We start from the raw sequence: 17,153 nt of genomic DNA on the forward strand, positions 1-17,153 counted from the left end.
AAACGGAGCATGAAAGAAGAGCATTAAACACTGCTGGTAAGGCGTGTGCGGGAAGAGCGATGATGGAGTGGTTTGTTCAGTAATAGTCCCCACTTGGCTGGGATAGATAAATCTTGCCTGGATAAGGCACTAAGCCTTAGTGGACTAATATTTTGCTTAAAGAGCTGCCTTTTTACCCTGTGAAAGAGTTCTACTGTAAATACTGCGCGTGAATGTTTGTAGAGGTCACTGCATGTGTGTCTGTCAATGATGTGCCTCTTGAAGGTACCACCTACTTATGCCAGGCACGGATCACTTCGTTTTCAAATGGGACTTGCAGTTTTGCAGGACAAAGTGTTTCCTGAGGCTCTCCACACAGCAGTGCTGTTTAATTGGGCAGAGCTGTGGCCACACAAATGTCAGCACTGCATTACTGCTGCTCGTTGCTGACCGGCTCCAGCATGCAGCACAGGTTACAGCACCACGAAACCTTCCCCTCAGGAACAGGAGACCCCACTTTTAGCTGGGTAGGCCAAAGCTCCTGCAGCAAGAAGCAAACACACAGACCTACCTGCAATGGACAACCATGGGCCCAGCATCTGGTGGGTTACAGGCCTTGACCCGTCGCAGGAAAGCTAAGATTGGGGTGGGGTATTCTGGTACCCCATGATCGGGCCAAGCCATGAACTGGAACTGTCGCAGCTCTCGCTTCTCGCTGGAGCCATTCTGTTGAAAACAAAGAGGAGTTATTTGTGTGAGAACCACCTTGCCTTGGGATGGGAACCCAGTGACGAGGTAACAAGGTACCCAGCTGGCTGGGTAACGACAGGCATGTTGCTCTGGGTGATCACACCTGTTAAGACCCTGGATAAGATCCCTGTTAAGGATCGTTTAAGGATCATAAATGCCTTGGGCTTTTGCCACTGAAAATTTGGTGGCAAAATACAAGCTTCTTGCACTGCTTCCATACACATGGATGCTGTGTGGAGAGTGTTGTGGTTTTACCCCAGCTGAGAGCCGAGACCCACACAGCTGCCTGCTCTTTAAAGGAAAAGAGGAGGGGGAGAAGGGGGGGTGAGAGGCAAGGGAAGGGAAAAGGAAGGGGCAAATAACAACCCCAAAACCAAGAAACCAAAAGCCCATGGGATGGGATAAGGATAGTTTACTAAAATAGCAGACAGGACTTTAGAGCAAAAATATATGAAGCTGTTGATACACAATGCAGTTTCTCAACGAACCCACAGCTCAGACTGTGCCACCCAGAGCCGTCCTGGAACCCGACTGTCCCCCAAAAACCACGCGTCCTGGAGCCGCCCGCTCCTCCTCCCATCAGCCCCCCTTTATACTGAGCAGGATGGAATTGGCATGGGATACCCTCTTTGGCCAGTTTGGGACACCTGTCCTGGCTTCATCCCCTCCTTTCTTATTAATAGAGAAATATGAAGAACTGAGAAAGTCCTTGACTGCTTGACCACAACTAAAACCATCAGGGTGTTACCAGCACTGCTTTCATTTTAACACCCAAACACAGCATTCCATCCGCTGCTACAAAAGAAGTTTGCTCCATCCTGACCCAAACCAGGACAGACAGCCAGCTGATACAGAAAGCAGAGCAGTTCTGTGGGAGCAGAGCAGATGGATGAGAAGGTGAAAGACTCCTTTCTGCACAGCATGGGGCAGCTACACCGCGTACTCACTGCATGCTCAGGGAAAAGCAGACACAAGGCATGGTAATGCCACAGCAGCCAGCTCCCTCCCTGCTCCCTGGGTCACTGGGATAGCTGACCAGCCCGGTTCAGCCAGCTGGGACTGAGCCATGATCTGTGCAGCAATGCAGCAGGACTGGCTGGGTGACTGCTGGGGGGCAAGGTGGCTTCCTGGGGTGCGAGTGTCCCCATGGTGGGGTGCTGTGCTCTCTGCCAGCACTGCCCTGACTCAGTCACACGTGGAGCCCGCCTGCTGCGAAGCCTGTTTGCATCGCGGTGTGACACTGCTGCTAGTGCTGCCCCGAGGGATTTCCAGACACTGAGAGGCAAGCAGCAAGCAGGCAGGAGGAGAAGGACGTGCACAGGCATCAGCAAGGCCCCTACATTTGCATGATTAGTGACAGGAGTGCTAAAAATCCACTGCTTCCCGTGTTGTCCTCTAATAGGGGGACAGCTGTTACATGTACTCTCGCCAGAGGCAAGCATGGCCCCGCTCTGGGGCCCATCACAAGGTCTGAATGCATACAGGAGAGCATCAGGTGTCCTGGCCAAAATCCAGCGGTGGCCAAACGCACAACCTGCAGCTGGTCTCCCACCGCCGCCCGGCTGTGAGAAATGGCCCACGTGCAGCACAGCCACAGGCTTGGCTGAGCCAGGCACAGTCTGTGGCCTCTACATGTGGGCTGCACAGCACCCTGCAGCTTCAGGGAGCAGTGGGAGTCCCCCTGCCCCACCACAGCATCAGCTGTGCCAGCGCCACTGTACATACCTTGTACAATGCGAAGGTGCGGACGGTGTAGGTCGCCAGCTCCACTGTGTCCAGCAGCGTCACCTGGATCATCCCATAGGTTTCCGTACCCCGGCTCGGCCAGTACTGGTCACACTTTACCTGCAGGGAAGAGAGGAGAAAGGGCCGGTGCTTGGCTGCATTTTGGGGTGTTTGAGGTGAGGAATGGGGCTGTGGCCTCCAACGGGTGAAGAGAGAAAGGAGTCGCTCTATGTGGGGTCCCAAACACCCAGATTTCCTTCTCCCCGAGCGCCCCAATCCCCAGCAGACAGGCAGCACACCCTGGACTCCTTTCCACAAGAGTCACGTTCAAAGAGGGGATTCTTGTTTCTTCTTCTGGAGCCACTGGTGGGAAGCAGCAAAGGGGGCTGAGCCACCCGACACAGAACCAAGAGCAGCACCAGCTATGAAGATAGTGTGCAACGACTGCTAGCAGAGGTTTGTGCCTGCTGTCCTTCTCTGCCCCCATTTGGGAAGATGGGGGTCTTCAGGGCTGTGCTTGCAGGATCCTCCTGCCTGAGCACTGCCTGGATGTAAGGGTTGGCAGCTACTGGCTGGAGGGAGAGCTGGTGAGGCAGGGCTCCCTGCCCTTCCAGCCTAAGTTCCTCAGCCCACAAGCTCTGAGTAGAAACAGGACACCGCTCTGGGTCCATTATGGCAAGAGTACACAAGGTACTACTTTCCTCCTGCAGCATCTCTAGTCCCTGGGGTACCCCTGCCACCATGGCCCCAAACAGCAAACCCCCCCGGTGAAAGATGGGACACAGCCCAGACCAGGGCTCCAGCTGTGTCCACAGGGCTGACCCTGCCACGCTGCGCTGCTGCAGGCTGGAGCGCACTGAGCATCCCCGGAGATGTCAGTATGTCCTGCTGGCAGGTGGTGAATCCCTGGAAATCCACATCTCCCAGGTGTTTCAAAAACTGCTCTGCAGCAAGGAACAGATGCCAGCTCAGACACAGGCACAACTTGTTCTCCCTCGGCAAGACACAGACTGTGGCCAAACCATCCCATTCCAACCCCTTCCTGCAGGCAGCAGTCCATCAAAACACCACTGAGAGACCCCTACCCTGCAGCATCCTTTTTCTCCCCCTCCCAGCCAGAACACTGAGCTATTGGTCACGGCTCCTGCAACAAGCTGGCTTGGCAGAGAGCCCCAACGCATCCCTGGGGCCCCATCCCTCTTCCCCCTTTACCTCCCTGTGCATTCCTCCCTGCTCACCCGCTGATGCCCTCCTCCTCCTCTTCACAGCTCAGCGTTTCCAAACTACTCCTCCGTTTTTTTTTCTCCCCAGCCCTGAGCTCCCTATTTAATTTGGCACCCTGAGCATCCCTATTTCATCTGGCACCTGGCTCCCCCGCCCCACAGAGCCTGGCTGACAGGAGGAAGACTTCATTCCCACCCATGTGCACTGCACCGAAAATGGTTTCCCGCCCTAGGAGAGAGGAGTGAATGGAAGATCATCTGTGCTTGTCAAGGAATAGTAAACTTAATTATTAGCCGAGCGTGTTTACAGGGGAATGTGTGGGAAGGGAAACAACAGGCTTAATTAGAAATCAATGAAGTTCTGCCTTTTAATTGAAGGCACTTTAATCAGGGTGGGGCTTGTGAGAGCTAAGAGCCCTCATCCTGTGCTCTGGCTGCTGGGGTACCACAACCTGGGCTCAGAGGGGACCAAGCTCTTCCTGCTTTTTTTTTTGGCATCTTCCCTTGGTAAGCCCTGTCCTGGCAGAAGTGCCTGGAGCAAGGCTGCCTGATGGGATGCTGCGGGTGCCTGCACACCTAGAGCAGCTCTGCTCCTGGCCAGGCTCTCTTGTCCTTCAGGCTGCTGTGCTTTCTTCTGGCAGCATGGCAGGCCCCACACAGACCTCTTGAGGTTTCTCTTCCTTGCCTGGCACAGAGCAGCCTGTTATTTTACACTCACTAGCTGCAGAACGAACAACTCGAAGGTCACAAACCTTATTTCACAGCTAAACCAATCCTATCCCTGGAAGCGGATGGGAGCTGCATCTCCAGCCACCTGAGGTGGGATGATGTGACCCCTCACTACAGGAGAGGCAAGGGCAGAGTGACAGCCTGTGCATGCCAGGGACAGCGCCTTGGTGTGGTTTGCAGGGGAGCAGCGCAGCACCTCGGGGAGAATGGTCCCCTCCTGCCACCCACGTGCTACAGGGCCATGTGTGCTGCAGCACAAAACAAACTTCAGAGGAGTTCCCTGTGTGGGATAATAGCAGCGCCTGGGCTGGTAATTGAAAATTATTTATTCATGACCAGATAAGAGTCAGTCACATTTTCTGCCAAATTTACCCATAATGTTTATGCCCCATTTTCAAGCTCTGTAAATTTTATGCTGAAGCCGATGCACTGTGGCTCTAAAGCAGATAAGAGATGTTTTCTTCTGGCAGTGCCTGCTTCTCATTAACTTAAGGAGCACAGTAATGTCCCGAACAGCCATTTACTGCGGCTTTGCTGAGTGGTTCCTGTCCCTCCCCCTTGATGCCCCGTGCCCAAGAGCAGCCGGGCACCTCTCCTCCGCTCGAGAGCTGTGCTCTGCTCCCAGCCCTGCTTACAAGCTCCAGATGGCATTGCTGCCGGTGAGAGGGCTGGAGCAGGAGGTGGCTGCCAGGCCTCTCTTCCCCAGAGCCCTTGAGCACCAGCCTCTTTGCACCCCTGCCTGGAGACATCAAGTGCCAAGAGAGATCACACCCCAGGGATGGCTGCTTGATGCTCCGGGCTGGGACAGAACAAGCCATGGTGCTGCTCTGTGAGACCTCCTCTGCCAAGCTCCTGGGGATAACTCAGGGCAGGAGAAATCCTGCTTTAATACCTCTCTTGTGCAACACAGCCCGCCTGGGACACGCCACACTCGCAGCTTCGGGAAAGCTAATCTACAATGTGTGTTTCTGAACTGCCACCAAATGATTCTAAAACTGATTGTAAAGCTTTGAAGGCAGCTAAATTGCACAATCCAGCCATTTCTATCCTTTATGTGCTTCTCGCTTTGTGAAAACATGAAAAAGGGAGGATGATTTGGACCATCAAGCCAGCTGAAATTGCAGACCATAAAAGCTGATGCTCTTTAAAGATTTTTTTTCCCCCTGCAGCTTGGGAGCCCTTTAAAGCAGTGTCACCCCTACAGTGCTGCAAAGCTGCTGCTAGTCCCAGTCGGCTTATCTCCACACAGCACTGCTGAAGGGGACTTGGGGAAATGGCTTGGGAAGGTGGCAGAGCCTGCCTTCCACTGGGCATCTTGCTGTGAGGCCCCACTGCCCACCTCAGGCTCTGCAGCTGTAGAGACCGTCCTGTGCCTATGCTGAAGCCCCTGGGCAAGGGGACTTCCAAGCAAGGTTGCCTGTGGGTAACACTGTGGCACCATGTGACTGCCTGGAGCAGTGCTGTGCCGCAGCAGTGTGAGCATCGCAGGCAGCGATGCCGCAGGGACCCAAGGGGTTGCATCAGATGAGGTTTGAAGGCTCTGGAGTGAAGTAAACTGTAACATAGTGATTCATGCTGAAAGCTGGGAGAAACGGGAACTTCTCTGGTGCCAAAAAGGTGTGCTCCTGAGTGAGCTTTAGCCACCACCGAAGGGCCAAGAGGAAAAGCAGAGCGGACAGGTGGCTGAAAGCCATCTTGCCATGAAGGCTGCTGGAGAAGCCTAGAAAACACCCAGAGAAAACAATTTCCTGCAAGTTCACACCCCAGCTCCCCACAAAATCCCTCCTGTGAGTGGGTCCCGAAGCACCTACAAAGCCCAGCAAGCACATCCAGGGAAGCCCTGGCTGCGCAGGGCTGGTTCGACTCAAGAGACTCAGGAGTAGCTGGGCTTCCCTGCAGCCTTCCCTGGCACTCTGCCTCTGCAGCAGTGCCTGAGAAAACTGCCCATTGCTCATTAGTGCTGGGGCCATGCCAAGGAGCCAGCAGGGCACAGTCAGGCACCGTTGGGGAGCGAACGTTGGGGTCGGGTCCAGTCAGGCCAGCCTTGAGCCCCTGGGCAGCGTGCCCGGCCAGGCAGGCTGCCTGCAGCTTCTGCGAGGGCTCTGGTCACTCCCTGCCCATTACTGGGAATCACAGTCTGCCTGTCACCAAAAGCCTGACTACACCCACTGTGTTTGGGGCAGAAACCAGCGCTGCAGGAGGTAACTGTGGGAGGACACGACAGGGAGCGAAAGACAAGTGCCTGTAGGGTTAAAGGAAACCTGTTATCTTTGAGAAACAGGCATCTTGGAGTGCCTGCAACTAAGCAGCCTAGAAGTGGAGTGAGTCAGGACTCCAGGCACGGATTTACTTGGCAACCTAAAAGGGCTTTTCCTTGTGCTTTAAATATATGCTTCTAAATGCGAAGGCACAGAAGAGACCCTACATAACCCCCAGCTGCAGAGACCAGCCAGTCAGCAGTTCCTGATCTTGCTTAATCCTGAGCCCCAGGATGGGTAAGGTGAATTTACCCCCTTTGTGCTGGGGTGGGCAATCACAGCCGTTGGGCAGAGGAAGCAGGGCAGCACAGCGGGAAGCACGGTGCCAGGACAGGGTTGGATCTCTACAGGCAGCTTGTCTCCAAGGAACATGGACTCTTCCCCACAGGCTGTAGGGCATTTGTGGAGCTGGGGATGCCCATGAACAAAGCCTATTTTTGTACATACAGGAGAAGCTGATCTGTTTTGCCATGGTGATTGGTTGTTCCAGCTGCTTCCTCCCAGCCAGCGTGGGCTAGGACACCCCTGCGAGCATTTCGGTGCTAAAGCTTTGAAACAGAGGGAGAGCATGTGGGCAAAAGTTTTAACTAAACCCAAACTTGACAGTTTCTGCTTCTCAAGAATGAGCTTATTGGGCTAAAAATAACCAGTGCTTCACAGCTTGAGCATACAGCCCCTTCTCCTGCTGTTGGCATGGCAACACTAAAATATTCTGCAAGCACAAATGCTCACTGCTAAAATTTTACTTTTAGGAACAATCTGAAGCACGAGCAGAAGCAGCTGCCTCCTGCTTGGGCAGGCTTTGCCCAAAGGGTCCGTCTGGGCATGGTCACAGCTTATGAACTGCTGCTTCAGGGCCTGAGTAAGAACCTCTGTCCTGAGACACCGTAAGCATCATCTGCAGTGAGGGCTCCTGCTCCTTCCTCTCCACCTTGCACCTTCCTCACAGTTTGCAGGCAGATTTGCATTTATTACATCAGAATATCTAATCTTGGCAGTATGAGCTGATCGTTTATACTTGTTGTCATTGGACAAGGCAAAGATTAGTCTTGTTATTGCAACAAGACCTCGACAGCCATTCTCCTGCATTGCCAGAGATGCCAGGGCCCTGTCAGGCTGCAGGATGCTGCTGATAGCGCCTACCCATTGCAGCTTCTCAGCTTCTGGGACGCAGCCCTCAGGCTTTCAGGGACTGTCAACACTCCCCTTCTCAAAGCTTTCCTTTCCCCCCCTCCCCGCTGTCAGGAGTGATGTGGGCAGGGAAAGGATGGGTGTACATGCAGACATGCAGGCAAGCCAGAGTAGCACAGTGACAGGAGGTTTTGCCACCCATTTGCCCTAGAGGGATATGCTCACAAGGCACTTGGTGCTGGGGTGCCTGCAGCTGTGAGACACACCGTTGGACCTGTCTCTGGGTGCCCTCACACTGAGAAGCATTCCCATTCCTCTCTCCTGCCCCACCACCAGCTCCAGAGAAAAGGAAGCACACACTGTACCCTGGACTTCTCCTCCAGCCTGGTCATCATGACTATAGTCGCTGTTCTCTGTTCCCACACCATCCTCCAGAAGTCGCTGAGGGTTTCTGGCAGAGGTCCCTGCGTGGCGATGTAGGCGTTCTGCTTCCGATACCCGTCGATGTAATTGGCATTGATGTAATCACTGCCGGGGACCCCTGCAGAGAAAGAGGGCGAAGTGTTACTCCAGGGGCAGCCCACGGCCCTGTGCCTGTCTCTCTGCAGGGCCTCACAGGCAGGGCAAGAGGCTGGCATGTTCACAAGGCTCTTGACAAGTCTCCTTTACCGGGTGATGCCAGAATCTCTTCCAGGGCTCCTACTAAGGACAGGGACGGTGCTGGAACAAAGAACCCCCCTTTGTAACTCCCACGTTAATGCAACAAGCAGGCAGCACCACAGCAGAGAGACAGCTGCCACCCGCACACAAAGGGAAATTCACAGGCAGGAATATTAAGGAGCTTGTTTGGCCCCAAGCAACTGGTTTAAATAATTGTCCTAAATTCACCAGCTATTTGTTATGGTCCTAAAGCACCTTTTAAAAACGAGGCTGCTTCATTAGCTGGTCTCTGTTAGCAGGGGATGTCGGGCAGGGATGTCCTTCCATCCCTCCTGAGGGACAAGCACCCCAGAGGAGCCAGAGACCTTTCCCCCTGGTCAGTGAAACCCTCCTCGGTGTACCAGCCCCTCTGCTGTCTGCTGGCAGAGGCTGATCCAGCTCCCACTCTGCCTCCACCACTTTAAAGAAAGGACTTTCCTGTAAAGGCCTTTAAAATGCAAACACACAGTTTCTTAAACAAATGTGGCAAAGCAGAGGCCTGGGGCTGTGTTTCCAAACCCTGCTCAGCATGGGCTGCCCGAGCTGCAGGGAGGGAAAGCAGCAGGAATCTCCTCATCTCCCAAGGAGAGCGCATCTGCATTTCATTAGAGGAAGGAATTAAAGCTGGAGGTCTGCCCCTTGCCCTTTTGTCCTGGGGAATTTTCTATACAGGTTCCAGCAGCCTCCAGCAGAAACAAAGTGCTGGCAGCTCTGGGGGAGCAGCAGCAGCTGGAGTGCAGCGCCCAGCTCCCTTGACATGGGCAGCAAGGACCTGGCAGGATGCTTCGGATCGGTTCCCAGGAAGACACAGACACTACTTAGAGCAACTGAGTCAGGCTGGGAAACAGGGATTCCACCATGTGTTCCCCTCACAGCTGTCTGTCAGGGATGCCAAGGCTTCTTCGCAAAGCTGCTGCTGCCACCAGCAGTGAGGGACCATTGGATCCCCCTCCTCCCCCTGAGGATGAGCGATGCATTAGCATTAGAAAATGCCATTTCCATCTCAAGAAAAAGGACCAAGGGACTGCAGGGCCACCTGTAAGCACAGTCAGGCCCCAGTCTCTTCCCCCTCCTGATGCACTGGATTAGCTGAGTGTTCCTCACCCCCACGAGTGGGGTCGGTTCTGTGGAGCTAGGTGCAGAGCAGTGGGAATGGGTGAGTCTGGGCTTTGGCACCTGGGTCCTACTCCTCTGCATGCAAGGGGACTGCAAGGCAGGCCTAAAAGAATGGATCAGCCCAGACCCCAGAGATGTGGGGCTGGTTTTTGAAGCCATGGGAGGTCAGCATAGGGATGCCTGGAGCCTGATGTCTCATCTCTGTTGGCACCAGCAGTCTCACCACTTTGAGGCCACTGGGAAAGCAGGGGCAGCTCTGCAGAGCCCTCTCTCTCCTGCCAGCCAGAACACATGTGTTTGCTCACGCTGATGCTAGATATGTTTCAGTGTTTGCCTCAGCATGACTGAGAACAGGGAATGAGATGTTCCCCTGCTACAGTCAGGGTCAGCTGTTTGCTGGGGTGCCCGCCCCAAGTTCACTCTTACCATCGATGGAGGTCAAGATGACACGTGAGTGGTCATAGGCGATCACATTTGCATAGCGGTTTTTGGGTTTATTCACTTCCAGGTTGGAGTTCTCCCAGGTGAACTGCTGCCCGGGGTCAATGGACTGTGGAGAGAAGATGTGGGCAGTCAGGAGTGGTTACAGCACAGTGGGACACTGCAGCACAAGTGCACTTCAGAAAATCCTCATCTCCCCACACACCTCTCCCCAGGCCAGACACAGCTCCCCTGGGTGTCCCTAGCAGCAGCATCAAGCCAGACCACACCAAAAAACAGTCCCTGTGACCTGCAAGCAAAGCAGCCCCTAGCTGGGGCAGCCTGCTGCAGATGAGCCTTCACTTCCACTCTTGCTGTGTGCTGCTCATCCTTTCCTCTGGAACTACTCAGCAGCAGAAATTTGGTCTTATGCCAGGACTCCACAGAGACCTGACTGCGCAGTTCTTGACCTAGCGGTTTTATTAGCTGTTGAACTGCAGTCTCCTGAAATATAGCAAGCCCTGGGTGTCTTGTGCCCCAGGAGCTTTGGGTATTAGTGTCCTGCAAGACAGCCCGTGAGCTTTTGCCAGGGAATAGTCATGAAAATTGATAGGTTACTATCCGCTGCTCCAGCTACTTATGCAATGTAAACATCTCTCGTTTGAGTTAATAGAGTGACAAGGAACTATAAACCCAGAGAAGAGACGTGGTTATAAATCTTGGCCAAAGGCCCACATGCTATGTGACTGCCTGCAAAGCACACGGCCCAATCCCACCTCTGTCCGGGCCATGCACACCCAACGCCTCTCCTGTGAGCCGTGTGCTCACACACGTGGTGCGTGGCTCCTCCATGTCCAGCCAGCCCCTTCCTAAAGCCTTTCCTGTTGTCTTTGTCCACGCACAAAACAAGGGAAAAAAGGACCATCGCCAAGACACTCCTCTGAGACATGATGGCTTCTTTGGCTGAGAGATACGTGAGGCACCTAGATAAGACAGCTGCCTCATGCAGGGACTTGCTCTGCACATGCAGCCCTGGGCAAGCCCGGGGCAGGCAGCTACAGCAGCAATCAATCATTCCATGAAACCCCTTCCCCCCAAAGTTACCAGTATAGTCAAAGACTTCTTAAAATCATGCTCCAGCTCAGGGTTCCTGAAGCTTCGCTGGCCCACAGGCAAAAGCATTGAACAAACAGGCCAGGGGACGCACCACATGCCATTCTCTCCGTAGGCACCTGCACTGGTTGCTTGGCAGAGAGCCATGTCAGGAGGTTTCTCAGGCTGTAAAATGCCCGTGAGTCTGTCAGCTTTAGCTCAGCTGTGAGCAAAAGGCCAAGCTGAGCAGCACAGCTTCTCACCAGGCTCACCTAGACAGCCCTCTGCTCTGCCCCATCAACCACTGTCTGTGCACAAGGTGATACCCACTGTTGTCCCCTACTCCCCTGCGCTGTTGAGCAGGTACTTCCCAAGCAGCCAGCAGCGGGTGCAGGTACCTGGCTCAGGTATGGAGCACTGCCTGCATCGCCGTGCCAGCCCTGAGGGCTTTGTGGCACAGGCAGGGCACAAGCCAGCGCCGTGCCAGGCAGCAGCCACCCATCCCCAGGCGCGGCCCATGCCGCCAGCTCTCCCCACAGCAGCAGGCTGCCTGCAGCCCGACGGGCCAGCGCTGACGAAAACGCGCAGGAGGATGTGACATCACAGCAATGCTAATAGGCAGTTTGGGATATGTAGGATGTAAATAGACATTTCCTACAGAAAACCTGTAATTTTCTATTATCAGTGTAATAAGCAGGCAGCAGCTGCACTCAGAGGCACTGCAGCAGGGAGTGGAGACCGCAAGCACCACTTCTGTCTGGAAACCATGGGCCTGGCGACCGCGGTCCCTGCACACTCTGTCCAGGCACGGAGACATCCCAGTGTAGCTCATGGCTCTCTCTGACACTTTGTTTTGTTCAGGCACCTCTATTTTGTTTTCAGGATAGGCTGCTGACTGACTCAGCTCTTGGGATGCTCTCCGCCCTCAGCTGCGTGGCAGGGATGACTGCTGCCCACTGAACAGTGGGCCTGACCTGAATGAAGAAGGGCAGGCGAAATAAATGATCCAAGGCATGAAAAGGTAAGAGGAACAAAACCATGAAAGGACTTTTCTGTTTGGAGTATTGATGAGTGGGAGGGATTTTGATACCTGTCTAGTCAAGCTGACGTGTACTGAAAGAGAAGCACAAATAGACAAACGAAGGAACAAAATCCACCAATGCTCATTGAAGATGTAAATAGCAGTGCTTTTCCAAAAAAGTGGCCTTAGCCTGCACAGACATCCCACACAGAGAGCTGCCTGGCTGGCAGCGGAGCTGAGGGCGGCACTGAAGGTATAAGGGAGCATTTAACTTGCTGCTGAGGAGTAATGCAAGAAAACATCAGCCCTGCTTGTGCCCCATGAACTCTCAGTGCTGGGCACAGGTGGGTGCTGGAGTGAGCCCTCCCTTCACAGCCGAGGCAGGGAGAGTTCTGTGCAGTTGCTCACGCTCCATCTATGTTGCAAATCTCTGCCAAAAGGCTGCAGGGCTGCCCAAGCTGTGGGGTGCAGCGTGCTTTGCACAGCAAGTCTATGTCCTGCAACAGCGGTGGAAAGGGTTATTGCCTGGGGGAGACAAGGCTGCCAAAAGCCCCCAGAACTGAGGAGAAGCATCAAGGTGTTGCCATTAGGGTTAATTGCTTTGATGTGCAACGAGGATGTGCAGAAATGGTCTAATCATCATCAGCCTCTTAAGAGGGCAAACAGGTGAGAAAGTCAGAAGTAATACAGCACCTGAGTGCAAAGAGGCTCTAATTAAATACTCCTGCAAATTAGTGACTCATTTAGAAGTAAAATGATTTAATTTAAACTCTGGTGATGAATTAATGTACACCTGTTCCCCCCTTTAAGGCAAACAAATGAGTAAATAAACGGGAGGATGATAGGCTTCTTGGAGAGCGGTTGAAGCCCTTACATGGAGTGGTGGCTGACAGGTCTTGTCCCATCTCTGAATGATGCTCTGCAGCCCCTGACTATAGCAGTACTGCCCAGTACTGCCCTGTCTCCCTGCCTTGCTCCACAACTGCTTGGCCTTGGGACTCTGCTCTTGTTCCTTTCTGGGGCACATGGGAATCACTACTTCATCCCAAAACTCGATGCGAGGAACACTTTTAACTCATTCTTCCTAGAAAGCAGAAGGGCTGGGAAATCGGAAGGAAATGAGCCAGGAACAAACTTAAAAGCACCACGACTTTTAGTTTTGCTTTAAAGTGACAGGGGAGATGTTGTAAGACAGCAAGTGCAAATTAAGAAAAAGCCCAATTAGTTAAACTCCTCCTTCCCAGCATGGAAGTGCAAGAGGCAATCTCTCCAAAGCAGCTCAGGGATCCCTGCTGCTGCTGCCATCAACATAAAGACAGAGCCAGACCATTGAAACGGGATTGGAAAAAGGCTCTTTCCTCGACAGACTGGAGAGCACTTTACAAATGCCTTGAAAACATCCCTGGGTGCCAGTTTGTCTCTCAGATGCCGTCCACCCCAGGCTTGCTGCTCCCCTTCCTCTGCAGCTCCAAGATCTCCCCCCATGCAGAGCGCCTGCAGTCAGCTCCTCTGCGGCAGGCCGGGGTGGGCAGACCTCTGGGGCAGAATGGCAGCTGAAGGCCGGGTGGCCGTGGCCCTGTGCTCCTCAGCAGCCCGGGTGGCTGCACAAGGGCAAGGGGAGGGGAAGGTGCTCAGGCTGCCAGTGCTTCCCAGCCTCCTGTGAAATCAACCGCATTAGCACAGGCATTGACCACTGTCAATCTGCGCTGTGTCTCAAATGAGGACATAATGCGCTCCTGAATCAATTGCTGGCAGCACTTCAGCCTTATTATTCTTATTACTGGAACGTGAGTGCTGCACGCCTGCCAGGCAGCTTCCCGATTAGCCCATTACACTCACAACACAGAGCTCCCCCGGTGCTACCCGGACCCCTGGGTCCAGCACCTCCTCGGCTCACCAGCCCCAGGGACACACGCACCTCTCCCGCTGCCCAGGCTGCCTTGCTGGGGCTGCAGGCATGGCAGATGCAACGTCCTCAGTGGCTTTAAGGTAAATATCTCACGCACAACCTAAAGTTTACCAAGGACTAACACCCTGGGGAGCAGAATGCTGCCTGGCTCTCATCACCTCCAGCCTGCTCTGCACCCAGGGGCCGTTCACTGGAGGGACATGCTGAAGGGATGGGGCACAAGGGGCCATGGCCACAAGCCACAGTTTGGACATAAGAAAAAAATGGTCCTCTGGGAAGGTGGTGCAGGATCTAGCCCAGAAATGGCAGTGGGAGCCAGCTCTGCTTGGAGCTGGTCTGTCCTGTGTTTGCCAACAGCAACAAAGGGGACAAGAGCGCTCGGCATGCTGGATCCCACAGTGAAAGTGGGAGCTGTGGTGCGTGTGCACACACTTGTTTGCACCGGTGCAGGTACCCCCACCCGAGGGCAGGAGGACCCTGCCCCGTGTCCAGGAGCTGCAGCACAGGAAGGTGGCCCACAGGAGGAGCTCCAACACAGCTGCAGCACTCGTCTCAGCCCGCAGATAAATAATTAAGGGCCTCAGCCTCCATTCTACTTATTTAATTCCATTAATCCCACACTGTAAATTCACTGTAGCTCTCACTGTACACTAAAAATGAAATACGCTCCTGGTGTGGCCGGGCCCGGAGCAGCTGCCAGACCCCTGCACCCCGCTCCCCCCAGCTCTGCTGCATGCATGGTGGAGCCGTGCTGCGCCCCACGCCACAGCAGCAGGCAGAGCTAACTGTGCCTGCAGCCAGCTCAGCTCCCAGCAGTCTCCTGTCACACCAGGGGTATCAGCAGGTCCAGCTGGGATTGCTCCTGGCTGCTGGGGCAGAGGGTTAACCCACAGCTGGGGAGAGCCTGTTACTGCTGCAGCCAGCACACAGCTCTCTCCATGCTGGCTCTGTTTGCACAGGCTACTCAGCCATATGGGCTGCAAACCGGTGTGAGCAAGGTTATTTGTTCTCTGACCTGCAGGAGCAGATGCCAGGCAACTCTGGGAAATCTCTGCCACTGCCCCATCTCCATTCCCAGGCGTGTGGGGAGGTGCTGACAGGTCTTGTTCTGTGTCACCTGTGTCTAGGTTACCCTGCTATCACTTGCACAACCAAGCCAGGCTGATGGCTTTGGGCAGCTGGCCTCAGTGGACAAAAGTGCTGGTAAATATTTGCTCTGTCTGGGGTGCCACCGCTCCCAGAATGTGAACCGTCTACAAACAGCCCTGCACCCCATGGAGACGTCAGGCTGCTACACTGCTCTGCAAAAATACTTAAAATGCAACAATTCCAAAGCACCAGCCAACATCAACTGGGCTTTGGGGGTTCATCTGTGATGCCTCTGTCCCTCGGCTCTCCCCGCTCAGCTGTGTTATACCCAGCAGGGCAGCACTGTTGTGCCACAGGGAAATGAGGTTGGGGCCTCCATCTTTTGAAGTGCCAGTCACCACTCAGCTCTGCATAGGTGTGGGGCTCACACAGTCCCAGGGCAGGTGCTGGGACTGCAGCATCACTTAGAGACTGCAATTGCACTGAATTGGGTGAGCTGCGATTCCCTGCCCCTCCCTGTGCCCAGAAGGACAAACTGTTGCAGGGGCTGCACAACCTGCTCCCCTCCAGCCTCCACTACTTCCACATCCACCCTGCAGATTCACCTTACTCAGCAGCACTTGCCATGCCCGTCCTGCCCTCCAGTCCTCCCACCAAAGCCCCGAAGAGAGCTGTTGCCATGCCAAACCTGTGCACACAGGGAACCAGGATAAGAGCAGACCCATTGCTGCAGCAACCCTGCACAGGCAGCTGCCAGTCCCAGCAAATGCAGTACAGGATTTTTCTCTCTGGCATCCCAAATAGTAAATGATTGTACTGATCCCCACATGCCAACAAGGGGCAACCACTTCTGCTTTGGGGTCTATCCTGGTATCAAACACCGTATGAGCCTGTCATGTTCAGTAATTTCTGGCTGATGAGGAGTCAAAGGCAGCGGAATCCAGGGGAAAAAAATTACATGCAACAATCAGCTACTTAATAGCTGCTTCAACATGAAAAGTACAACTGATTGGTGCTCTCAACCAGCCATGATATTCTAAAGAAAGAGAAATGAGAAGAGAGAGGCTCGTGAAAACAGCTAAGAGAATTTACTTAATGCCCATTTTTCCCGGAACAGTCCCCACAGCTCAGCGGTACGCTGCAGGCTCCAGCCTGCGCAGGCCTAGCGCGGGCATGGGAGCACACAGGCGCTGGATCCTGCTGCCTCCCCACCACACAGCAGAGGCACAGGCTGCCAGCAGCCCAGCGGGCAGCTCTGCTTAACGTTTCAGCTGGACCCGGATCAAAAAGCCCAAGGCAGACAGACCTGACTGCACCACCTTGGCTCCACTGGCAGGACACAGGTGAGCACACAGGTAACTGCAAGGGAAGCGCGTTACTTCCCTACGCATCTCCCAAGCTGCGATGTAATGCTGTAGTTCAGCTTCTCTCTGGTCTAGACAGCAGCATGCAGAGGGATGGCAAAGCCCTTCACTTGGCATCCCGAAGCAAAAAGGAGCTCTGCACCTTCCTCAGAAACACACAGCACACCCTTTGAGCTTGCTGGAATTCCTCCCTTACTTTCTCAGCACAGAGATCTGCCTTCCCTTTCCTGGCATATATAATCCTACCTCGTGGGCAAATGTTCTGATCTCATCTCATAAATCAGTGTAGGTATGCTGCAGGAAAGGGAGGCCACAGGCACAGGCAGATAACAATTCAAACAGAAGTGATAACATATGCAAAGGGCACTTCCCAAATTTATTCCCTCTTTAATACCAGTGGGGGGGTTATTTACAAGTCCCCTGCAGCTCAAGAGGGTCCTGCATGCAAGCACAGGAAAACATATATCCTGCCACTGCTGATCTCAGGCCTGCAAAGGAACTTTCCCATACTTTGTAAGTTCTCAACCCAATCATCCAGCCTGGAGAGTGGTGAGAAAGGCAAGGCAGCTCTTGTGTGGGTCAGTCCCTCACCCTCCACACGCGCACCCCCTCAGCAAGTTGTCCTCAGGGGACGATGGGAACGGAGAG

At 54.0% G+C, this 17,153-nt stretch overlaps 1 protein-coding gene across 1 annotated transcript in view; it reads right to left on the reverse strand.

Annotated features, from left to right (window-relative positions):
- PTPRF (protein tyrosine phosphatase receptor type F) overlaps positions 1 to 17,153 on the reverse strand; it is a gene marked incomplete at both ends in the record, with an annotated part of 250,710 nt that overhangs the window by 7,616 nt on the left and 225,941 nt on the right. Inside the window, 4 exons of the mRNA XM_084266106.1 lie at positions 551 to 705; positions 2,455 to 2,574; positions 8,161 to 8,336; positions 10,037 to 10,160. Coding sequence (XP_084122232.1) covers positions 551 to 705; positions 2,455 to 2,574; positions 8,161 to 8,336; positions 10,037 to 10,160 — 575 coding nt within the window. The remainder of the gene's footprint in view (positions 1 to 550; positions 706 to 2,454; positions 2,575 to 8,160; positions 8,337 to 10,036; positions 10,161 to 17,153) is intronic.

Source organism: Gallinula chloropus (genome assembly GCF_964237585.1).
Source record: "Gallinula chloropus genome assembly, chromosome: 6".
NCBI lineage: Eukaryota > Metazoa > Chordata > Aves > Gruiformes > Rallidae > Gallinula > Gallinula chloropus.